Here is a 24,701-nt window from a genome sequence, read left to right as displayed (position 1 = left end):
CTTTGTCCGTTTGAAAGCCTTCACAGAACCGTTCTGTACACAGGGTGTGCTCTTTCCGATGTACAAGGGGTTATGGAATAGGGTACGATCCTTTGCTGTAAACTGAAGAGACCAGTCCCAAACTGAGGGGAATTTTAAACCCTTTTCGTCACCCAGCTGGATATTTTTGCTTATAGCAAATTCCTGCAAGATAAATATTTGAACATTTATGAGAAGATGCCAAATGATTTTCTCATATATTTTTTCTGATGAGCCAAAATCATTCCCTCACTATGGGGAATTTTCTGGACTAGAGCAACTCTAGCTCCCCGGGAGCAGCATGTTTTGCTCTGAGAGAAGAGACATTCTTGGCACCTTGGATCAGAGGGATACCTCACACCCTATATGAGCAAGGAGAGCACCTTTTCTTCTGGAAGCCATCAAGGAGGCTGGACCCTCTGAGTAAAATTTCAGGAAAGCCATACTATAAAGTCTTCAAGGTGTCCCAGTTACTTTTGTAATTGTAGCAATTTACTTTCTGAGTACGTGATACATTTACACAACTACCGGCTGGGCACAGAACTTGGTGAGTGGATGTGTAAGACAGTCTGTGCATGGTGATCACTGCCATCTATTTTATCCCATTTTCTAAGTCCACGCTCACACGTCACTTATCCAGTGACCTTCAGTATCTGAACCACACCCCAGGAGCAGGGAGGAGGGAATCCAGACCCTGTGCACACAGTCCCGGCATCTGGCCATGACCACGAAGACCACGCACTGAGGCCGGGCCTCTTGCTCCCAGGAGCCTGCCTCCAGCCCACTGTAGGCTCACGCGGCCTACCGATGCAGGGCACAATGCTGCAGGGAGACAGCCCACTGCCTCTGTGTGGAGAAGGTGAGGAGCATCAAACCTTGCAGCTGCACTTAGTGGCATGGAGAAAGGGGCCGTCATCCTGGCTGAGGGCCAAAGCAGGCTGGCACATCGGTTTATGTAGGTTAGTTCTCTGGAGGGAATTTCTCAAGATACCGAGTCCCTGGATGGTGGGAGAGGACTGATTCTTATTTTCTGCTCCGTACTTTTCAGTATTCTCCAAACAACCAAGAACTTGTTTGGAAATTAGGAAAAAGGCAAAAACTCATTGTTATTACTAAAGAAGCACTGTGGTCAGGACACCAGCTCCACCCCACAGGTATGACCAGGTGTGACCCATGTCGTAGTGTTGACTCAGGGCCAGCAGGAAACAGATAAGCTATCTAACAGTATAGGGCATTTTACAAAATGTCCTATTGCAAACGAGTAAAACTTAACTCATTAAGCACCAAATATATTAGAAAAAAACCTTTTTAGTTACTTGAAATTTCAAAATATATATGCATGTAGAAACAACCCATTTCCTTTAAAAAGATAGTATTAAGAGCTGTTTTAATGGCCCTTCTAGAAAAATAAACAGAAAACAGTCATCTTTTTTCATGTGAAAACTAAAAATGTTTATCTCCAAAGATCAGATTTTCCACAAAGAGTACCTGACCATGAGCATCTAAGGTGGCCTCAGAAAAGAAGGAAACGTCTTTATGGAAGAGACTAAGCTGAGAACAGCGGTTGTGCTAATCAGGACCTTACATCAAAAGCCATTTTCCCAGGGAGGGCAGAGGTGGCACTGACGGCCTTCAATCTGGCTGTTACATCAAATCATCAGTATGAAGTGCTGAGACAAGGAGGGATCCATGCTAGTACTCGCCAGGAAAAGCTTTTGAAAAAGGCCAGGCTAAAAAAACAATACAGTATTAGAGCATGGACCAGGGAAAGTAGATGATCTACTTTTTTTTAAGTTTATTTATTTATTTTGAGAGAGCGAGCAAGAAAGACAGTGTAGATGGGAGGGGAAAGGTGCAGAGAGGGAGAAAAAGAACCACAAGCAGGCTCCTCGATGATGCGGGGCTTGAACTCATGAACCGTGAGATCATGACCTGAGCCAAATCAAGAGTCAGCTGCTTAACTGACTGAGCCACCCAGGCACCCTCAGATGATATACTTTTAAAAAATATTTATTTCCACATCGAAAGCTATTTGTAAACTTATCTGGGCACATCCAGAATCCAGCCTAGTAGCAGGGTGAGGAGTGAGTGTCTCTGGGGTCCAACCTGAGCTCTGCAGAGTCCTCTGCTCAGTGCCTGCTGGAGGCACTGCAGTCACTGGGACCTTAAGGCCAATGTATTGGCATTTTACATCGAATGTTCTATGTCTAACAAGGCTGATTTCCTAGCTTTGTGTACATTTTGAAGGCCCACAAGGTGTGTGTGTGCATGCATGCATGTACTAGGGGCGTGCATGGGCGTGTACACGGGGCAGTGAAGGGAGAGGAGTATGATGGGCAGGCAACACCACCAGATGCACAGCCCACAGCGAAGCTCAAGGGGCACAAACTGGATGATGCCCAGTGAACGAGGAATGAAAAGGAGCGCATCGGAGACCATTTAGTTTAGGAACAAATAGTCTCCCACACCTCAGGGCCCCAGCCTACCACCGGTCTGAGCGCAGTACTGGGAGAGGTTACATTCTATTAGGGAAGCACAGAATATATTTTATAAAAACTTCCTTCACAAACTCCCCGATCTAAAATAAATACCCTATGGCAGTGCTAAGTTTCTCTGACCCTGAGCCCCCGGACAACAGCCCCACTGAGACATGGCTCCCCTACTCTGAGGTAAGACCAGCTCCCCCTCCCTCCCATCTCCCTCCTCTTGTAACAAGCCCCAGGCCCCTTCCTTTTCTTTGGGATGTTCCTCATTAATAAAGGTCTCTCTATTACAATAGCCTGAATAAAAATCATCTCCTTAAATGTCTAGTGCACTTTGTCTTTCACATCCGCAATCTAGACTAATTCATTTCTTTAGCAAATAGTGAAGCATTATGATTCACAGTTTACAGATGAGGAACCTGGGCTCACCATTCTCCCAGACCAGGGCCAGGATTCAGGTTTTCTGACCCTAGGAGGGACTCACATTATACCAGGCCACATCACCTGGACCAGGGCCTTAGTGCTGAGGCTGAGGACAGCAAGAACTCTCCTTTCTGTTTCTCTCAATGGTTACTGCAACATTTATCAGCTATTCCCAATGTCAGTTCCAATGTGGGTGAGTCAGAACCCAGGGTTCTGGAAGGTTCTACCAGTGGCAATCAGAAGTTAGTTTCAAGTTTGGCTTGAGACCCTCCTTAGTCATGATTCTTCCTCTAGGTCAATGACCTGTGACTAGAAACTGAACATCCTACCCAACAGGACTGCTGTGTGGCATGTGGGACTGGTTCTGAGGCTACTTGGTCAGCCAGCGCCTGCCAAGAATTTGAGTCTAGCACCATGCCTATGCTTCATCTCTGAAATTCCTTCTCCACAGAACTCTTGAAGAAAATGATCTTGCTTTGTACATCTTTTATTCTAGGAAACAAAAGTCCTCAAAGAGGACCTTTTAAATTACTCCTCTGGAGAGACTGAATGTCAAAATATAAATATAAAAGCACAACATTTAAGGTGGGTGTAATAATTTACATCTTTGAAATCTGTTTTAATTGTTACATATCACATTAAAAAATTTTTTTTAATTTATTTGAGAGAAAGAGAGAGAGAGAGAGAGAGAGAGAGAGAGAGAGAGAGAGAGAGAAACCAACCAGGGGAGGGGTGGAGAGAGAGGGAGACAGAACCTGAAGCAGGTTCTAGGCTCTGAGCTGTCAGCACAGAGCCTGACGTGGGGCTCGAACTCATGAACTGTGAGATCATGACCTGAGCCAAAGTCAGATGCTTCACCGGCTGAGCCACCTAGGTGCCCCTCTTTTCTTTTAAGTAGGCTCCATGACCAAAGTGGGGCTTGAACTCACAACCTTGAGATTAAGAGTCGCATGCTCTACCGAGTAAGCCATCCAGGAGCCCTAAAAACTGCTTTATTATGAACAATGTACATCAGAGAAAAATACCTAAAATGCTCAGTCATAAAAATGAAACAGTTTCCTAGATTTTTGTAGGCTTTTATAGAATTCATTCAGAAATTACAGCTTAAAATGGTAGCTTAAGACTGTTTTAATTTACATATTTAAATATGCGGCTAACTGTACTTCAATTCTATATCAATAAAGTTGTAAAAGCAAAAAAGAGAAGTAGCTATTGCCACAGTATCTCTTACCGTGCTTTGTTTCACCCGCTGGTGAGGAGAGTTGAACAGGAAGGTGCCAAACAGGGAGATGTGGGTGCTGTCGTACAGTATAGCCAAGTAGGTCTCTGAGAACTCGAAGGCCGCTGGGTATTGTTCTAACAGCTGCCACGTGGCATCCAAGAACAGCAAAAATAAGGGAGACTGGCATATACAAACAGAAAATGGGATGATTTAATGTTGTCCTTCAGTTGTTCACATTTATTTCCAAACTTACTGCTTACAGTAAGGAAGAGATTAATAAGAGAACAGCTAAGCCTAAAACACTTGGCTCCAAAGCTAAGCCAAGGATATGCAAATAGGTGAAACCAGCTTATGTCAAACCTAAGAAGTAAGTTCAACTGTGATAAACATCACAGCCCTTACTTGTGTAGTATCATTGAAATGGCAAAGTAAACAGGCAAGTGTCACTGTATGAATGGGGGATACTAAAATATGTGATTAAGCTTATCTGGAAATAATTCTTTAGAATGCTGAAAAATAAAAACAAAAAACCAACAACTCCAAACCAAAAAACAACTTCTGTAATTAGCTTTTGGTGCACCGTGCAGGCTCAGCATCCGGAAAACTTCCCAGAGTTTCAGAAAACAGTTGGCATTAGCCTCTAGGTCACATGGTGGAGCCCCAAGTATAACAGCTGATGACAGCTATTGTATCCTGGAGTCCAAGCATCTTTTTATTTTTTTTAAGTTTATTTATTTATGAGAAAGAAAGAGTGTGTGAGAGCAGGCAGGGGAGGGGCAGAGAGATAGAGAATCCCAAGTAGGCTCCGCCCTGGCAGTACAGAGCCCAATGTGGGGCCCAAACTCACCAACCACTGAGATCATGACCTGAGCAGAAATCAAGAGTCGGACGTCACCCAGGCGCCCCTAGCATCTTTTTTTTTTTTATGTTTATTCATTTTTGAAAGACAGAGAGAGACAGAGCACAAGCAGGGGTGGGGTGGAGGGAGAGTGGGGCACAGAATCCGAAGCAGGCTCCAGGCTCTGAGCTGTCAGCACAGACCCCAATGTGGGGCTCAAACTCAAGAACCGTGAGATCATGACCGGAGCCGAAGTCAGACACTCAACCGACTGAGCCACCCAGGTGTCCCACGCCCCCAGCATCTTTTAAGTGAAGTATTCGCTGTCGAGATTTCCTCAGATGGTAGTTTGTACTGCTCAGTCAGGTTTCAGTTCTGAAACCACCATTCTGTGAGATGCCTGCAGGGCCTTTCACAGGCTCTCCTACCTCTGCACCCATGGCAGCTCCTGTGCCCAGAGCTGTTACAAAGATGTCCCTCTCAAACATCCCATTCTTAACACACGTGCCCCATTTTAAGAAAATGTGATACTCCAAAATTGATTTTTCAAAATACCTGATGTGCTCATTATTTGCTTTTCAGAGAGATAATACAGCATTTTATCAAGTAGTTCTCAACGTGGAGAAATTTAACAATTTTTTTTTGGAATTTTACCTATATAATTACAATAATCTTCGTAAGTACATCAATTTGGATGCTAATCCATTGGTAGTCTTAGACTAAGGAAGCAAAGAGGTGCTAAATGCAATATTTAAAAAGCCTCCTGGTTTCTTTACAGACAGAATAGCTCTTCACATGACAACGTGAATTTTGCCTTGTGTACACTTACAGACTCACAACAAGCACCGAGATCCTGTTACCTCTTTCTCCGATCGCTTTAAGTGGTTGCACCTGTCCAGGAACTGATATCCGGCCATGACCCACTCCTTCTGGATGAGACTCTGAAATCCAGTAATTGTCCTAAAATGGGGATCCAGCATCACTTGAACAAGAGAAGCTACCATACAGCTCAAGTCTCTTCCCTCCTCCTCTGTTAAGAAAAATGGAAAAGAAAATAACTACTACATAGAAAAATGCTGAGCGAGAAAGGGAAGGTCAAGTGGATACTACATTATTCTCTGCCCGAGCTACCTTCAAAATAATCCATGTTAGGAGGGTTCAATGGATTCCAGCAACTCTAAAATATTATAGACTTTAGCTCAATCAGTGTTTAATGGGAAATAATCTTTTATATATGAATATTTTCCAAATAACAGGGCATATTCCTCACACTTTTTACATTTCAGTAGTTTGGGGTGGAAATCTTTCAAGAGTCCATTCTGCTTCCTAAGAACATTAATTTTACTACTGGCAATTCCACATGGTGACTCAGAAGTGAACAAGGGGAATGGGATTGTCCACCACCATGTGAAAAGGTGGCAAACATTTTCCTCCTATCTTTTATAGCTGGTGTCTTTTTCAGTAATGCCAGTAATACCTGATATGAAAGCCAGCCAAAGAAATCAGACAAAAACTATACTAAGTATCCCTTATGATTAGATTGTAGAAGTCATCAACAAAATACAAGCAAATCATATTATCTCATGAATTCAAGAATTTATTCCAGGAAAACAAGGTTGGCTTAACATCTGACAAAAAGTAACACTTCACAGACATAAAGTGATAAAAATAACATAATCATCTCATTAGATGCATAAAAAGCATCTATGTGATAAAAATCCAAAGTTCATTCTGGATAAACTCTCAGCAAACTAGGAACAGAAGGGTACTTCAACCTGATAAGAGTCCATGAAAACCTGTCACCAACATCAATTTTTAACGATAGCAACTCCTATAACTGAGCAATTCCTCACTTCTAAGTACCTACCCACAAGAAATAAAAAAAATATGTCCCCATGGTGACTTTTATATAAATGTTCACAGCAGCATATTCATAATAGCCATAAAATGGAAACAACTCAATGTCTGCCAGTGGGCAAATGTATAAATAAAATGTGGTATTTACAAAGGAATACTATTCAGAAATAAAAAGGAACAAACTGCTAATACATGCTACGTGAATGAACCTCAAAAGCATGTATGTAAAATAAAAAAAGCAAGAGGCAACAGATCACATTTTGTATGATTTCGTTTACACAGGACATCTCAGAAAGAGCAAATGTGGAGAAACAGAAAGCACATTAGTGGTTGTCTGGGGCTGGGACACAAGTAATCTTTTTGGTGAGATAAATAATTTCTAAAACTGGACTCTGAACTCTACACTCTGTATGTGTGCTAAAAATACACATTCAGAATGGGTGTATTTTATAATATGCAAGTTATACCTCAATAAACGATTTCAAAACCACGTTCTAAAAAAAAGTGTTACTAAGATGTAGGCTCAGTATCTCTTCTAACCTTTTTGTATTATACAAATCCATCAAGACATGTGCTAAGTAGTATTTTTGCAATAGGATTAGAATACCCACTGGTTGAGAGGAGAGATTACTGGATTGTGAGAGTCTGCATTTATGTGTGAATTAAGTAACTCTGATGGCATCACAGTTAGGGATTACTTGAAATAGTGCATTACTATTCTTTTGTCCCCTTTAAAGGTTTTAAATATCTTTACTTTGCTAAAGTCTGTTAAATTTGACAGTTGGTAAAAATACTTTTGTAAGCTTCAGTAGTGTAGCATATTCACAAGCTATGTAATGTGAAATATATTATAGGATAAGGTAGGAAGTTCATGGTTTATTAAACTACATCAGTAAGCTTAGAAATTCTGTTAGCTGTTAAATTTACCTAACATACAATCATCCTTCACTTAACTGAAACATTATTATATTGTACTTTACTCCTACTAAACATTAGACAAAATTCAGAATATTGGCTATTCTTTTTTTTTTTAATTTTTAAACTTTACTTAAATCCAAGTTAGTTAACACATAGTGTCAATTCAATTTCTTGATACCCATCTATTTCTGTAGAGTCCAATCTAGCGTGATCCAGAGGCATTTAAGTTGAAATTTTTATGAATTTGAAACGTAGCAAGATTAGACAGAAAGGATGCTCTGCCAAGACTAACACTCTGTCTGACTCTGTCAGGAGCTGCAACCCAACCCTTCCCATAATACGGGAAGAAGGTTTAACACAGGGCAGAAAACCGGACTCCTTTCTACCTGCGGTCTTTGTGGCAGAATCTGTAGTGTCCCTGATGGGTTAGCAGTAGCATCATCTACTTGAATGCGGGCAGTCACCACGCTGGCTGGCATGGTGACCACTGTTTTCAGTAATGAATTACCTTGCAGGACTACAGAGAGACGCTTGCTTTCTAGCACATACACGAGTTCTGCTGCATGTTTAAGGAATGCCCTGAAAAGAGAAAGGGAAAAATACTGTTAAGAAAATAAAATTTCCACTATAAATATTTCTTTAAAAGTACTTGAAATCAAGCACATCTAATCTCACACTGTACTGTGTTCTCAATAACCTTTGCAAATTTTATCAGCATTTAAGTGACTCTTCAACAGAGTATGTTTTGATTTTTCTATCAGGGAAATTCATTAATCCTTTTATAAAAAGGGGGCTGATGTACAGGACATTCTTGAAATCTCAGAACACAGAGACGGAGAAGAGAGGAGTGGTTGCCAGGGCACAGCGATGGGGACGCAACTCTGCAGGGGCAGCATGAAGGGCCTTGCAGTGATGGAGCAGTTCTGTATAGTGACTGTGGTGGGGGCTGCACGGATCCACACATGCAATGAAAATGCACAGAATACCACACATATGCACATGCGCACACACACACGAAAACACATATAAAGTGGTGAAATCTGAATAAGGCTTATATATTATACCACTGTCAGTTTCTTGGTTTTGATACCACATTCTAGTTATGGAAGATGTAACCACCGGGGGAAGCTAGGTGAGGAGTATGTGGAGCGCTGGACTGTTTGCATCTCCTATGAGTCTATAATTATTTCAAAATAAAAAGTTAAAGAAGAAAAAGGAAAGTGGTTGTACAAACCTTACATATTCTAACCACCGAGTATTTTCCAGTGAAGACAACCATTTCTCTTCAGTTTCTTCAAAAGGCTCTGCAATAAATATGGTAATATTTATCTAAAAAACATATATATGTAATATATAGGATGCATATATTTTGTATATATATATAAAATGTATGCACACACCTTTTTAGGCTTTTTAAACTTAATTTTACATGATCAATATCAGAGTTAAGTGATATGTCACAGTTTTTAATATTTAGTTGGCTTTAAGGAAGTATGCATTTTCACTTAATAATATAGTCATTTAAGAGGACATGTTACAATTCTATAAAAAACAAAAAAGGCACTCCTCTGGAGGCTTTCAGGGAAGTCCTGGAGAGTCTAGCCACCTCTGCCTCCTAAGAGCCAGTGGTTCCCACCTTCCTGGTCAGCCCACCCCTGGATTCTGATGCCCCCTACTCACAGCTTCCTGACTGCAAACCTCACCCTCCTTGCTTCTCTCCCCTGCTCTTGCTGCCAGCGCTGCCTCTCAGTGCACGGTTTCTGTGACAGCAGGAATGAGGGCATCTTCCTGGCAGGGCTTGCACTGTCCTGACTCAGTCCTGCGTGGCCTGTCTCAAGACGTCGCTCACCTCACAAACTCCAGGCTTTAGTAATGTTCCAATTACCAGATGGTTGATAAGAATTCATGTCACTGTGCTTTTTTAACACACCATGTCCCTCCCCAGTTCTCCTTCCAGGCAAGCACCCGCTCATCCCTGCAGAACTGCCACAATGGCTGCCTCTCCTGGCTCCCAGGTAAGTAGGACTCTGTGTATACTTCAAGGAGGCCACACTTATGCCAGAGATGCTTTCACGGGAGTCATCCCCCTGGGGCACAATGAAAGTGCCTGAGAAGCACTTGTTCTAATACATGTATTAGAAATCTGAGGCCACGCAGATTACAACATGGCTCTGTTTGAAATTCATGTCAAGTCCCTTATCTTAAAATGTAACTGTGTGCATTAAAATCTTAGGAAGTTTGTATGGGTAGCTCACTGTTCTCCTTGGCACTTTACAGAAGTATCCTACCACACCATTTATTATTTATTTCAAAGTGGTGTAATTGTTTTTTTTTTTCCCTCCAAAACAAAAAAGCAGTTTAAACTCCATTTTCTAAGAGCTTCTGATACTGTCATGCAAAAGTATTTCAATGTGCCTCTACTTAAATATATCTATTTCTATATTTTCAAGGGCTATCATTTTTTCTGACATGCCTCATGCAATGGTGTTATCACCCATTCACTGTATACATATATATATATATATATATACATATATAATAAAAATGAAATTACCATCAACGCATAGGTGTTTAAGTTTTACAAAAGCCGCCTGTATTTCTTGGATATTGGGCAAGGTCTTATCCAAGTCTGATTTGTAAACATCACTTCTCTGTGGATGACTTTTAGTTATTGCATTACAAATCCTAATAAAGACAAAATCCTTGAGTCATTCATTCATGCCACACATATTTTTTGAAGACCTATTATGAGCCAAGGCACTATTCTCAGAGCTGGAGATAGATAAACAAGACAGGCTGGGCCTCTGCTCTCACAGGGCTTCTATTTCTGGTGGTGGTTGGGTAAATGATAAAGTAATAGGCTGTGGTGAATGCCGTGGGTGGCATAATCGAGTGAATGCAGGCTAGTTCAAGTCATGTGGTCAGAAAGGCTCTTCTGTGAAGGTAATACTGAAGCCAAAACCCAAATAACTAGAAGCCATGAAAGATCTGAGAGAAAGTGTTCTAGGCAGAGGGAAGGTAAGGGCAAAGGTCCTGTGGTGGACACAAGCTTGGCTGTGGAGAAACACAGAGAGGGCCTGAGATGGTATGTCTAAGGAGAAAGGGGCAGAGAGAGATTTGACAACAAAGAGAGCCTGTCCAACTTATGAAGAACAGGATAGCTGAAAAAATAGAAAGAATCAAAACAATTCTCAGCCTAATAAAATTAAAACATTACAAGTGCCACTGACTGTGAGGGTTCAGGACGAACTCCCACCCAGCAGTGCTGCTGACTTCCCTCTAATAGCAGCCTCCCCCCAGCCCCCACCCTTCCTGTGCATCTAACCAGCAGACATGGCAGTGAATACTGGGCTTGGACTGTGACATGACAGGTCATTTCAAATGTGACCAAGGTAAAAAACACCCATCAGGGATTATTTGAATAATACTCCTTTTCCTTTCCTGAAGGATCATTTGAGGGTCACTTGTCAGTTATTTGCTTCAGCAAAGGTGCCTTTCTTCGGTATGGCTCTGGGGAAAAAAAACTAAGATCTGGCTGTAACAGTCACAGACTGTGATATACAATTTGAGGCTCTCTGAGCCGGTTTTCTAAGATCTGTTCCTTTGTTCCTCATTTATTTAACAAGTATTGAATAAATATTCAACATCACAGGTGTTTCCTGGGTGCTGAATGTACAATGGTATGCAAAACATAGTCCCTTCAGCTCAAGAAGCTTATAGCCTAGTAGCAAATATAGGCAGTAATCAAACTGTAACACATACATGCAATTAAAGACTGAAGTAAGTGTTATGAAGAAAATTTACAGAGCCATAGAGAATGTATAACTTGAGGCCTGATCTAATTTAGGAGGTGAGGGAAAGCTTATCTTCAGGAAGTGATATTTGCCATGAGAGATAAAGAACGAGGGAGTACCGAGAGGGTGGGGTGGAGAGTGCTGGAGGATAAGCATGAAGAAAGACAGCCCAGAAGGGAACAGCACTGATGAATATCGGGAGATGGGAAAGCACAGGCAAAGGCAAAGTCCATGGTGGCCAGGGCCGGGAGCCACGGGTGTGATAGTGGATGAGACGTGGAGGGAAGAAATGAGGGCACTCATGGTAGGGGTGTAGCTGGGGTGGACACAGTTTGTAAGGTTTCTAAAAAGTGAAGTGACAGATTTGATGATGGGCTCAATGTGGGGAAGGAAGTGAAAGAAAACGCATCCAGGATGACTCCTGGATTTCTGAGGGCAGGCTGGGAGAGTGCGCGGTGCTTGTATGCTGGAGGCTGGTTTTGGACCATATTGAGTTTAAAGGGCCTCTGAGACTTGCACGTGGAAGATGTCCCATTAGAGATAAAATCTGATGGTCACTAAAGCCACAGCCATAGGTAAACTTGTTTAGGAAAAGAAATGCAGAATGGGAAGAAGCAGTGGCCTGAAACAGATTCTAGGTAATGTCTGCAGAGGGCAGAGTACTGGTGAGGAAGAGGGGCTTCAGGAGAGTGGAAAGAAGCAGGACTCAGAGGGCTTTAGGGAGAGACTAAACAATAGTGATGCCCACTGACTGAGAAATGCCTTCTGCTTTAATGACATGGAGATTACTGGCGACTTTATAGCAGATGATGCCAAACTTGTTTGTGGTAGCTAATTAAAACCACCATTTAAGCTACTGTGACTCTGTAGACCTAAGACACACCAAACTACAAGAAAGGTCTGATTTACCCTAAAGTATCTCAGCTGGAAATCACCACACATTGCAAATACGTTAAAGGCAACACTGTTATACCAAGACGTCAGCAATGTAAGATTCCCCAGTGTCTTATAAGCCAAAGAATTAAATTCTATTTAGTATAACTTAAATGTTAATTTTAATATATTCACATTTTTTTCCAAAATGGTGATTCTTGTATAGACTATATGTTGCTAACTAATTAATAAAACTATGCCACTTTCTAACTATTTTCAAGTAGTCAGGAGTTTAACATATTATTTCTGACAACTAAAAATGTCTACAGCAACAATGACCATTTCTTGATACCTCTGGTCGATTTTCCTCTGCTGCAGCACATCTTTTATGAGGGCCATTCGCACGAGGGCACTGCCATTTGAGTGGCTCCAGCACCAGAACTAGGAGAGAAGCAGAGCCTTTATGTAACTGGGTAGAGAAAAAGACATCGGTATGAATGAAATCCAACAGACAGCACTTACGGGCATCCTTCTTCCAACAAAAGAATGGGAAAAGATCTTTAGATCTTGGTCGGCTAAAGAACTTGGCACTACAAAGTATTCTGGAAGGCTGGAGAGGAAAAAGCAAACCATAACATAAGAATCCTGTGCTCTAGGCAGGTAAGTGTGCTCTGAAGACTCCATATATAATTAAACACGTTTATCCCCATTTAATGTGCACCCTACTTGGTGGCCACATGGTAGGTACCATGGAAGACAAGGTTGACCCTAGACATCTCTTGTCTAAAACACGTGTGACGTTGTCAATTATCACAAAACTTATATTTAAAGCAGGGGGAAACATCCAAAGGAGATGTCTAAAATATTCTCCAAAATGATTATTAATCAAACATGTATTTGGTTTCTGAAAAACATGCCCACCTTTGTTCTCTATGGGTAAGAATCCAAGGCACATAACACAAGACCACACCAAACCCACAAATCTACCAAGAAGCTTTAGCTTCTGGGGTGCCTGGGTGGCTCAGTCAGTTAAGCATCTGACTCTTGGTTTCAGCTCAGGTCATGATCTCATGGTTCATGAAATCAAGCCCCGTGTTCAGCTCTGAACTGACAGTGCAGAGGGATTGGGATTCTCTCTTGGGATTCTCTCTCCCTCTCTCTCTGCCTCTCCTCTACTCACACTCTTTCTCTCTAAAAATAAATAAAGAAACTTAAAAAAAAAAAAAAAAAAAAAGCTTCAGCTCCTTATCTCCCCCTTCTAACCTTTCCTGTTTCCAAAGACACGCAGACTCACTGACTGGGCAGCAATTACTAGTGCTCACTGCACCGTAAGACATCCTCCTTTCTACCCTAAGACATCCTCCTTTCTCTCTTTTTTCATCTTTAAGATAAAATATCCATGAAAGCAGTTTTTTTATCTTTTTTTTTTTAAGGCTTATTTATTTATTTTTGAAAGAGAGAGATTAGAGAGCAAGTAGGGGAGCCAAAATCAAGAGTTGGACGATTAACTGAGCCACCCAGGTGCCCCTCATGAAAGCATTATTAAAAACAAATATTCCATTCACCATAACTTGTAAGTTATCAGAGAGCAGAGTGATTATTATTCACAAGAAGTCACCTCCAGCTATAAATAAGGCTGTAAAAATGGGACTTACCAAGTGGATATCATGTAACCCTCATTAATAGAACAAACTCTCCATGCGGAAGCCCCTGTCCTCTTGATTTCTCGGTCCCAGTCTGAGTACGTCTCGAAGAGTGGAGTCTTTTGGCTGATGCCACCACCGGCCCCGCTGCCGCCTCCTGAGGGTATTCCATTAACATTATTGGCTACAAGAAAAAGCAATACTATTAATTTTGTTTCAATGGTCACATTTCGTCCCACATTCCCTCTCCTCTCTGGGCGCCTCCTATCAGAAACGCGCGGACGGGGCACCTCTCCTAGATGTTCCTACTGCTCCCAGCAGTCCTGAGAAAGAGGCAGCCCTCCTCTTGTCAAAAGAACTCATTTTCCTTATCCAGCTCCCTCCTGACTCCTTTAGCACCGCTGGTTTTTCTGTCCTTCTACTGGCTCCATCCCTTTTGCCTTCAAACACAAGTAAGTCACCTTGACTTTGAAAAGACTTTCATCTGACCACACTGCACCATTCCAGCTGCCCAGGCTATACATTTTCCCTCCTCCCTGTTACTGACCACCTTCCCAAATGATGAACAATGCCTGCTGCGCAGATTTCCTCCCCATTTATTTTCTCCTTTTCAATGGTCTTCCATCCCTACTGTTCCACAGAAACCACTCACGAGCCTCCCTCAGTCCCCTGCCCTCAACTGCTCATTTTCTCTACATTTTGCCTGGAACAATGAATGCATCCAATCATCTTTGTTCTGGTCCAGATCTTTCATCCTTCTGATACTGATGTCTCAATCCTTTCTATGGCTCACTATAAAATTTTTGGGTCTTCTAGATCTACTCAGTTTTCCTTTGATAAGCTCACAAGTGCTCCTTGTTCTCCACCAGAGGGCCACTCCCATCTGGGGATCTCAGCAGAGCGCAAGTGTACTTGAACTTCCTTAGCAAGGAGCCCTCTGTCATCAAGGAGAGCTGCTACCCTCTGGGAGAAGCCCACAGCCTCAGGAGCCTGCAGAATGACCAGAGAGAAAGAGGACATCTCAGCAATCAGCCTCATCTACCCTGGCGATCCAGGGTGACAGACGGCATGATCTTTACTGGTCCTGTGTCTCACTCCTGAAGGCTGCTGACATCCCTGGCACGTGCTGCACTCAAACTGGCCTGCAGCCTGCCATGAGACACATTCCCCACAAAACCATGCTTTCATGATGCTATACTCTTGCCTCAACTTTCCCTCATGCTCATTTTCCAACTTCCTTAAGCAAACCTACATGGTTTTGCTTAAAAGGCCCTTAATTGACCTGATCTTTATGTCTCATTACTGCCTAACCCCATTCTCTCTTGTAGCCAAAGAAACCCTTCCATCATCCCGTGAACACGCCATGCCCATTCCTGTTGACTATTTAACACCTGGTGTGAGACAGGCATTTTCTGAGAACCTACCATGTACTAAGGCCCGAAAATTTAAAAGTAAGGTTGTCTGTCCTGAAAGCGCTAACGAGACAGAGGAGGGTGAGCTCAGCACTAGTCACAGTGAGGCAAATGTATGAGTGCAGTGACAGCACAGAGGAAAATGACCCTAGAGCTCGCTGGAGACAAAGGCCGGGACAGGAGAGGCCTCAGGACTTGACCACAACTGAACAGAGTCCTAAGGAATGAGCCAAACATTGCCAGGTGGCTAGTGAGAAGGAGGCAGGCATGCTGGGCAGAGCAGAACACAAAACACATGGTGTAATTGTAAAACATCAAGTAATGAAATACAGCTAGAGCTTTAGGGATGCAAAGGATGGAGGAAGAGAGGCTGGAAAATTAGATGGGGCCAAGACTCTCGGTCTGTGCTGCCCCAAACAGTAGCCACTAGCCACTAGCCACATGTGCTATTTAAGTTGAAACAAAATTAAATTAAAAATGCAGTTCCTCGGTTGTACCAGCCACATTTCTAGTGCTCAAGAGCCACATGTGGCTAGTGGCTCCTATACTGGTCAATGCAGAGGAGAGAATATTTCCATCCCTGGACAGTGCTACTCTAGATTAGAAAGGATCCTGTGTGATTACCCAGTGATTCTGATTTTAGCAGGGCTTGTTTAAAATCCAAATGCTAAAGCTAAGCGCACAGCCTGGAGCCACCCCATCTAGAGCCTTCTCTGGGGTAGGTACAAGAATGTATGCAGAAGAACTTGGGAGTTGTAACCTCTGCAGGACACAGAACCTTCATGGAATTTCCAGGCAATTCTCACTTTACACAGTGTTCCAGAACACTAATAACCACAGAAAGCTATACAATATTAGAAAATCTAAGCAATTCATCATATGATCAAATTAAAGGGGAAAAAAACCCCATATGATCAGTTCAAAGTGCAGGAGAATATTTGATAGAGTTCAACACCTACTCATAATTTAAAAAAACAAAAACAAACTTGGCAAATTGGGAATAAAAAGGAATTTCCTGGGGCGCCTGGGTGGCGCAGTCGGTTAAGCGCCCGACTTCAGCCAGGTCACGATCTCGCAGTCCGTGAGTTTGAGCCCCGCGTCAGGCTCTGGGCTGATGGCTCGGAGCCTGGAGCCTGTTTCCGATTCTGTGTCTCCCTCTCTCTCTGCCCCTCCCCCGTTCATGCTCTGTCTCTCTCTGTCCCAAAATAAATAAAAAACGTTGAAAAAAAAATTAAAAAAAAAAAAAAAAAGGAATTTCCTTACTTGATAAAGGGTAATTACCAGAAAACACACAGTAAACATCATCTTCATCAAAACCAGAACAGAAATGATGCCCGCTATCATGATTACCATTCAACACTGTACCAGAGGTCCTCGCCACACAATGAGATAACCACCACGGAAAAAGAAGTATAAAGAACACACTCACAATTTTCAAAGAGTGACATAAATAGTTTGGCAGGATACCCTCACCTAGGAGTCTAGGACCAAATACTTTGGAGTGTTTTGAAGTTACAGACTTTAGTAAGCCAGGCTGAGAAACATAATGAGATTGTTTCTCTGGCAAGATTTAGTCTCAAGATCTAACTAAGACCAATTTTCTGAACATCAAATGACAGAAACTGTAAGACAATGCATTGTTTACTATTTTATAGGCTTGAGTTGCTGAAAACCTGCCTGTTTCTTAACAACCAGCACTAGGCTGTATGCTCTGCATCTTCTTCAAGGAGCGCTTATTAGAGAATGTGTAGCAGATACTCAATCTGGCATTAAAGAGTCAGAAAATTCGAATGCTTTCCAGAAATCCCAAAGGCCTGATGCCTGCAGCCTGCTCTACCAGTGGATTACTAATAGGGGTGCAGCAACAGACTGGCAAAAATCAGTCATCTTAGGGAGATCCAGCTCCCCTGAGAGTTACCTGAGTGAGGTTTGAGGATAGCTCATTAGCCAACTAAAAGTGAAACTATATAGTGGGCATTCCTGACCTTGGCTATCTTCTGTGAAACTCAGAACTCTAATCCCAGGCTGTGTTGAAATTATCGACAACAGTTTCCACTAAATTAGCCTCATCCATATTTAGAATGGTCTCAAGCAACAGCAAAGACAATAAAAGTGGTCACCATATGAGAAGAAAGACTGTCACTCTGAGGATACTGCAGGAATTAGAAGCCATAGGGTGAAAAGGGTAAAAACAGAGCTGTGATGTTAAGTTCAACAGAGTGAGTCAATGAAGTGGGTAGCGAGATTTGGACTTTGGGCCTGGGGTGTGGCCAGGATGGCTGCATTTCTAAAAGATGTAGGAGGCTGGCCCGGAACCACTAGTAATCAAGAGACAGGAAGATCAGTCACAGCCTTGTATAGCTACACTAAGAATCTTAAAAGAACTGACAAGCAACAAACTTTAAAAATTCCTACACTGTTTCAAATGGACTACGTACTCTGTAAGTGGTTTTCAAATAAGCATGTAATGGAAAATCTAACACTAAGACCTAAGTTCATAAAAAGGACAAAATTACAAAATAAAATCAACCTCACTGAAAACGTTTACTTTCTGCCGTGAGTCTAATCACAGCTTGAGGTTACATCCCAGCATTTGCAAGCTCTGCCACGGAGCAGAGCTGCCAACACTGAGGCTACAGATAACTTCATGAGGTTTGCACTTCTTCAGACCAGAAGCATAATCTGACATCTTATCAATTTTATCACAAAGATGAATCTGTACTTTGAGGACATTATTTGCCCAATAATAATCTGACTGATGAAAGCAGGGTCCTTTCAAGTTAAAAAAGAAAAAAATAGAGCCACTGTTTTTGTTTGTGCCAGCGCGTCCTGTGGCGTCATCGTGCAGGAATGTTCCAGGCCTGTGGGTGCTATGCATCATCCCTTTGGGATCCTCTCAGAAGTACTTGGGTGACTGCTAAGCTTTTCAGAGATGTGTTTTTTTTTTTTTGTTTTTTTTTTTTTTTTTTTTATGCAAGTGATGCCCAATGTGAAAGAAAACCTCAGAGTGCCTAAGTTCCTCCACAAGATTCTGTCCTTAGGTAACTGCAGGGGACATCCTCTAACTTCAGATCTTATTTGTGGAAACAGCTTTGTCACCTACCTGCCTGCAAAAAGGACTTCTTTATTCTTTAATCCAGCCAATGAATCAAGGTGGCATCCAGAAGTTCAAGAGTGGATTAGTGGGCATCTTTCACTCACAAATTAATGAATTCTGACTGCAGTGTGTGGAAATTTCAGGCTTCTTTTGATCTTAAAGATGCAGTTTATGCTTCTGCAACAGCACGGAAGGATATTAAAGGATGTTACCCTATGAGGAATCTTAACAAAACTCTGGTCAAGTGTTATGTTTATGAAGTACCTGTCAAAGGAGGAGGTGACTGAAGGATGTAATATGAAAAGTGGTCCTGAATATTTTAAGTATGAATTATCAAATTTTATCAACAGACTGTATGTAAGAAGACCTATAGATCTGATTGATGTAAATAAGAAAACCCAGTAGAAGAAGAGCTAGGGGTTGAGTAACTATTTAAAGTATAATTAACCCAGAGATGCCCACAAGGAATGGATGAAGAAAACTGAAAAGTAACTGAAGCAGGCATCAGGTTCCCAAACGCATAATGAAGTTCACTGTATTTGCTGAGCTCAAGTCATTACATTTTACTGCAGAAGTCATGCATCTAAACCCTGGACTGAATCATTTCTACTAGAAAAAAAATAGCATCAAGAATTGATCTGTATCATAAACAAATTTAAGTGGGAATCAAAGGCTCTCTCCTACAATTCTTGGACTTCTTGAAACCTGCATTTCAGTTACTCTCTTGCAACTTTGGGTGAGGATCTTATTGAAAATAACCTTGATGGTGATGGTCTGTAGCTTGATGATGATCCAAAGAAACAGTCACCTAACAAGTAGTGCAGGGTCTACGACACTTTATGTTTAGGTTGTAAGTGAATTTTATAGTTTATGTTAAGAGATACACTTAAAAAGTCAATTGTACTGCTAAAACCTAAGTTATGATTAGTTACATTTTGATAAGAAAAATTAAGCAACAAATAGTTTTTCATCCAATTTCTATAAATATAGCACCATATGATAAAAGCTACCATTTCTATGGTGCTTACAAGTATCTTTTAAAAGAGTGAAAATACAGTTATACCATATGCATCTGCAGATACTGTGTACTGTTCCTACGTCTTAATGTATTTACAGTCTAGTGATACTTGAATATGCTTTTATTATATAGATTTAAATTACTACAATGTTTTGAGGTAACAAAATGAAAGACCAGTACAACTACTAATTTGTAAGATCCCTCTCCAGACCATGCTGGGGTGAATTGATCTTTCATTACAAATATGTAACTGATTTCTTTTTCTTCCTTAATGGTAGGAGAGCATGTGCCTCAGCAGGTCACTAATCCACAAAGGGCTGATATGAGATGTGACCTCTTTGTTCTTCATCTATCCTTTTATGAGATTTTTAAAAAATGGTTGATTAAAATTATCTTTGAATATTAAAAATGTACAGAATTACATGGTCAACTGGAATTCTCCCTGGCAATGCCATCACACTGAGTGATGTAATTACAAGTTCAGCATATGAAGAGTACTATTTTACTTGTACAGAAACTGCCTAGAATAGACTTGTCCTTTGGACAGATGCTCCTCTTCCTTTCATCAATCTTACTCAGAAGTATAAAGTCAGTATTTTGATGATCTTAATGAAGTCCACTGAAAAGTCTAACCACTCTAGCTTTTGCATGAAACCACACCATGCCAGAAAAGATCATGCATTTCAAATATCTTTTACTTTTCTGCCAGTTTTCTTAAACGATAAGATTACTTTAACTCAAGCTACCAATTAAAAGTGGGGAGGAGGGAGATCTTTCTTCACCATAAAATACAAGCCAGGGACTGTAGATAAAATACCTGACATGATTTTTATAAGCCTATGTTTATAGCTGCTTGCAGATTCTCCCTGCTCACTTTTTAAGAAATAATCTAACAAATATTGTCTCTTTTAGTATACAGTGCTCACTTCTCTAACAGTTATGAAGTTCATAATTCTACAGTCATTAAAGCCCATGTACTTGGAAGCCTCTGACAAACATAAGAATAAAACTTACACAAAGTAAAGTTAGTCACAATATTTAATATTTTCATATTTACCTGAATTGTGGTATTTTTTCCCAACATATTCAAATGCAAAGAGTAGCTGGAGGTCTGTTGGCTGGGAATAATGAGCTATTGCAAGGCATACCTAGGAAAAATTCTACATTTAGAATTTGATTTTAACACACTTATTTAAATGAAAATGTACAATAAGGCCTTGATTACTGGGAGCATCATCTTGGATGGGGCAGTGATTACAGATATTTATTTACATGTTTTTTTCTGTTGACCTAGAATGTGAAAGAGCTCCTTAAGGCCAGGTATCTCATTCACTGTTGTGCCCCCAGGACACTGTTTATAATCTTTAGTGAGTACATGGTTAAGTATTCAGTAAGTGTTTACGGAGTTGAATTTTAACAGGAAAGTAATTTTATTCAAATAAATGAAACTCAAAACCTAGAGAAGCATTCTCTAAAAAGGCAGTGACATATATATACAGTCCTAAGGAAAGGATTGAAATAGTTTCATTTTTGGTGGACTATAATGACTTAATACCAGCAATCTGGAAGGTTTAATGTAAGGTATGAAATTTTAATGTTCATACCCCATGGATTAAAAAAAAAACCTAAACTTAACAGAAAAGCTACAATGACAAAAAAATAAAAATTAGCAAGAAACCCTAACGTACAGGATGGCTCAAAGAGGTACATCAAAAAAAAAACAAAAACAAACAAAAATGCGTGTTTAAGGAAATGGTTTGAGACTATGCCTATGGTGGAGAAAGTGTGGGCTTTGGAATCAAACAGATCGGGGCTTACATCGTAGGTCTACCAAACACCTGCCATGTAAGTGATGCAAAATCAGTTCACCTCTCTGAGCTTCGGTTTGTGCATCTGTGAAATGAAGACAATACCTATGGCTGAAATAAGGATTAACAATCTTAATGCATGCCTGGCTTCTGGAGAAGCTCCATACATGGAAATATGGTTGGTATTATTCCCAACTGCTGCTGGATAGAAGGAAAGACAGAGAGTGCTCTATGTTTGCAAGGCCCTAGACTAATTTGTAGAAGAAAACACTCTTAAATGAACAGAGCAGAAAGAAGAACTATAAGACATATGCAAGGAGAGAAGAGGAGATCTTATTTGAAAAGATTACATATCATTTAGAAGGAAAAGCGTTAAGCCACATGACATATGTCCAACAGTGAGCAAGCAGGAAAAGTTCAGTTGTTAGTCCATGTCCATTAGCAGTGTTTGGGATGTGTTGATGCAGGTTCTAACTGTAACCAGTTCTAGTTTAAAATACATTTTAAAAGTCTTCTATAGAATAAATGTTTCCTGTCTTACTAAATTAGAATATATATACAAATAAGAGGACAGAGTTTATCATTAGTTTTAGTTCTGACTAAAAACAATTACCAAAGGTTCCTGAAACCTTTATATAATAGCTCGATTTTCTCAATGGCTACAAGGAGAGCTTTCTATGACAGTCCCATTTAATGCAATTAGAGAGAGTAAGCTACATTTCCATCCCTGATCTGTACAACAGTCTTCCTGAAAGAGCCTCTTCTAGCAGCAAGACTACTGCAATCTGTACCTCGAATCACCACTTCCTGTTCTTCCGGGCACCATATTGACTTTATGAGTTTTATAGCACTTTTTTCAAGATTATCTTTCATTTTTGTTCCATTTCTCTGCACGATCACAGCCATGTTCTTAAGCCATACTTACCTTTTGGCATGTCTGTGGGCTTCCCCACATTCTGAAAAAAATCCACAATGCCTAAGATTTCTCTTCTGAAGATAAAATTCTGACCAACAACTTTGCTCCCGGGATAACCTGCCACAGTGCCCAGATACCTGCCTAATAAATGCAATCTTCTCATTCTTGACTCTTCCCCAAACTGGTTCTCCTCCACCAGACATCCCTTCCCATCCCAATATTCCTTCAGTGGTCTCCTGTCGGAGAATGACGTGCCTGCACAATACTGTGTCTGCCTCACTCACAGTCACCTCCTCTGCCACACGCTGCTAGGGAAATCCTTCTCCACAGCTTAGCCAACCACACTGTCTCTGAAACTACCATCTCTGTTCAACTCGAATCTCTTCACAGGCCTTCCCATGACAGAGCTGATTTCCCAGTATTAACTGCAGAAACGCTTCTGTTCTCTCTGAATAACAGCCACTGTGATATAAAGTGTCTCTTCAGTTAGCTATGCTTTCGTATAAACTATTCATGAAATAGTTTTACTTAAGTATAGGTAAAAAGGGCACAGGCGTTCTTTGTTTTAAATTCCATTCCTCAAGGGTAGATGCTGAGTCTCTCATTCATTCAACAGATACTTCCTGCACATCCACCATGTCCAAAGCCCTGGGGCAGCAGCAGCGAACAACAGAGACACAGATCCCTGGCCTCACTAAGCTTACATTCTAGGGGGGAAAACAGACACGAAACAAGATAAACAAAAACTATAGTAAGTGAGATAATTTTAAGTGCTAAAGGAAAAAAAAAAAGTCCAGCAGGGAAGGGATATGAAATGTTATGGTGAGGCGAGAAGGAAATAGGTTAATAATTTAGAGGAGACCAGGAAAGACCTCTCTGCACAGAGCTGAGCGAAGACCTAAAGACTTCTAAGCATTTTTGTTCTCTTTAGTAGCTTTCTGAGGTTGCTTTGAGCATAACAGCAGCTGCACTAAAAATACTAGTGGACAAAATTACTTACAACATAGTAAGGAAAAGTGCTCTAAGCCAATGAAACGATCATATCATATTCTCTAAGACATTTAGAAAGCAGCTACAGGCCTTGTTTACACAAAAGAAATTCACAGATCACTGATTATGGAATACGCTGTTTATGGCCACAAAGCAAAAACAAACAAAGCCTATCTGCTAGGCAAAACCCAACACAGCCCAATTCTAAAAAGCCCTTAAGAATAACACAACATCACATTTTTAAGGTTAGGAAAGCAAATGGGTATGTGTAATAGCATCTTCACTTAAAGAAGACTATGAACAATCTTGTGAAACTGATATTGTTTAATCACCTGCACAATGCCGGATTTTGGCAGGGAGGGGGCACAACTTGAACTAAAGCTTGTGCTCAGCAGTGTCATTAAAAGATGCAAAATGTATTTCTATGTAACCTAAGTGAGGGTCATTTTTGAGAACCCAGATATAGGCACATACCACCTGCGTTATCTGGGTTACATTCATGCTGTTATGTAGGACACTTTGAGAAGAGAAATAAAGCCAACATTCCTCTCCCTCAAGCGTTTTCATACACGCTCTTTAAAAAGCTTATGTCCACATTCCTAGCTTCTGTCACTGAGAGTTTCAAAGACTTAAAAAAGTAGGTCTCATTTTCATGTAAAATTATTCTAATTTTGTAATGTACTCCATAAGCATTAAAAATTTTTAGAAAATCTCTACATCTTTAAAAACTGCTCCTGAAAATAGTTCATTTGCACTGGTTATTATAAAGAATGAGAGTATCTTGGTATTAAAGACAGTGAATTATGGTAAATTTTATTGGAGGAAAAAAGTAAACTACTTCTAAAGTGATTTTTGGACCAAGACTGATTCTTGTGGACAGAAGCCAGAAGCACCCACAGCTGGCTTCTCCTCTAAGACCAGTCGGGGGTGCAGCCCTAGGGAAGCTCAAACCTTATCAAGTTCTAGCACACTGGCACACAAAACTGGTTTCCTGTATTTTTGTGGTCTAAAAGCCACCAAGGAGTTAAGTCTCATATTCAAGGCAAAAAAAAAAAAAAAAAAAAAAGTTCAGGAAAGGCCAACTTATTGTTTAAATCTCTAGATGGGTTGAATTTTCACTTCTAGAAAGTATGCCTGAACAAGTAGTTCACCACCAAGTATTCTGAGAATAAAGTGGAGACAAAGGACAAATATTTCACTTGCCATCTTTATATATATATATATATTATAAGTGATAAATCATTGAAAAAGATATATTTTTTTGTCCCTCAGTTTTGAGCAGAGGTTCTACAAAAGGAAATGGTGATTTCAAGTTGCTTTGAGGCTAGGTGTCCAAATTCTACATTATCAAATTCCTTTTTTCTTTATACAGATCTGTCCCAAATATCCTT

The 24,701-nt window shown here is 40.7% G+C and overlaps 1 protein-coding gene across 4 annotated transcripts in view; it reads right to left on the bottom strand.

Annotated features, from left to right (window-relative positions):
* Window positions 1-24,701, bottom strand: part of MTMR10 (myotubularin related protein 10) — a 55,683-nt gene that overhangs the window by 3,771 nt on the left and 27,211 nt on the right. For all 4 annotated transcript variants that reach the window (XM_047086556.1, XM_047086553.1, XM_047086554.1 and 1 more), the window contains 10 exons: window positions 20,654-20,744; window positions 14,082-14,253; window positions 12,949-13,036; window positions 12,779-12,867; window positions 10,314-10,444; window positions 8,994-9,063; window positions 8,268-8,338; window positions 5,845-6,014; window positions 4,156-4,326; window positions 1-183 (listed from right to left, as the gene is read on the bottom strand). In XM_047086556.1, the coding sequence (XP_046942512.1) occupies window positions 1-183; window positions 4,156-4,326; window positions 5,845-6,014; window positions 8,268-8,338; window positions 8,994-9,063; window positions 10,314-10,444; window positions 12,779-12,867; window positions 12,949-13,036; window positions 14,082-14,253; window positions 20,654-20,744 (1,236 nt within the window). The remainder of the gene's footprint in view (window positions 184-4,155; window positions 4,327-5,844; window positions 6,015-8,267; window positions 8,339-8,993; window positions 9,064-10,313; window positions 10,445-12,778; window positions 12,868-12,948; window positions 13,037-14,081; window positions 14,254-20,653; window positions 20,745-24,701) is intronic.

This window comes from Lynx rufus, unplaced genomic scaffold (assembly GCF_022079265.1).
Source record: "Lynx rufus isolate CCGP_SWC_20201006 ecotype Redwood Valley unplaced genomic scaffold, mLynRuf1.p SCAF_21, whole genome shotgun sequence".
NCBI lineage: Eukaryota > Metazoa > Chordata > Mammalia > Carnivora > Felidae > Lynx > Lynx rufus.
The sequence above is the reverse complement of the archived record's forward strand: the minus strand, read 5'-3'. Positions and strand labels throughout refer to the sequence as shown.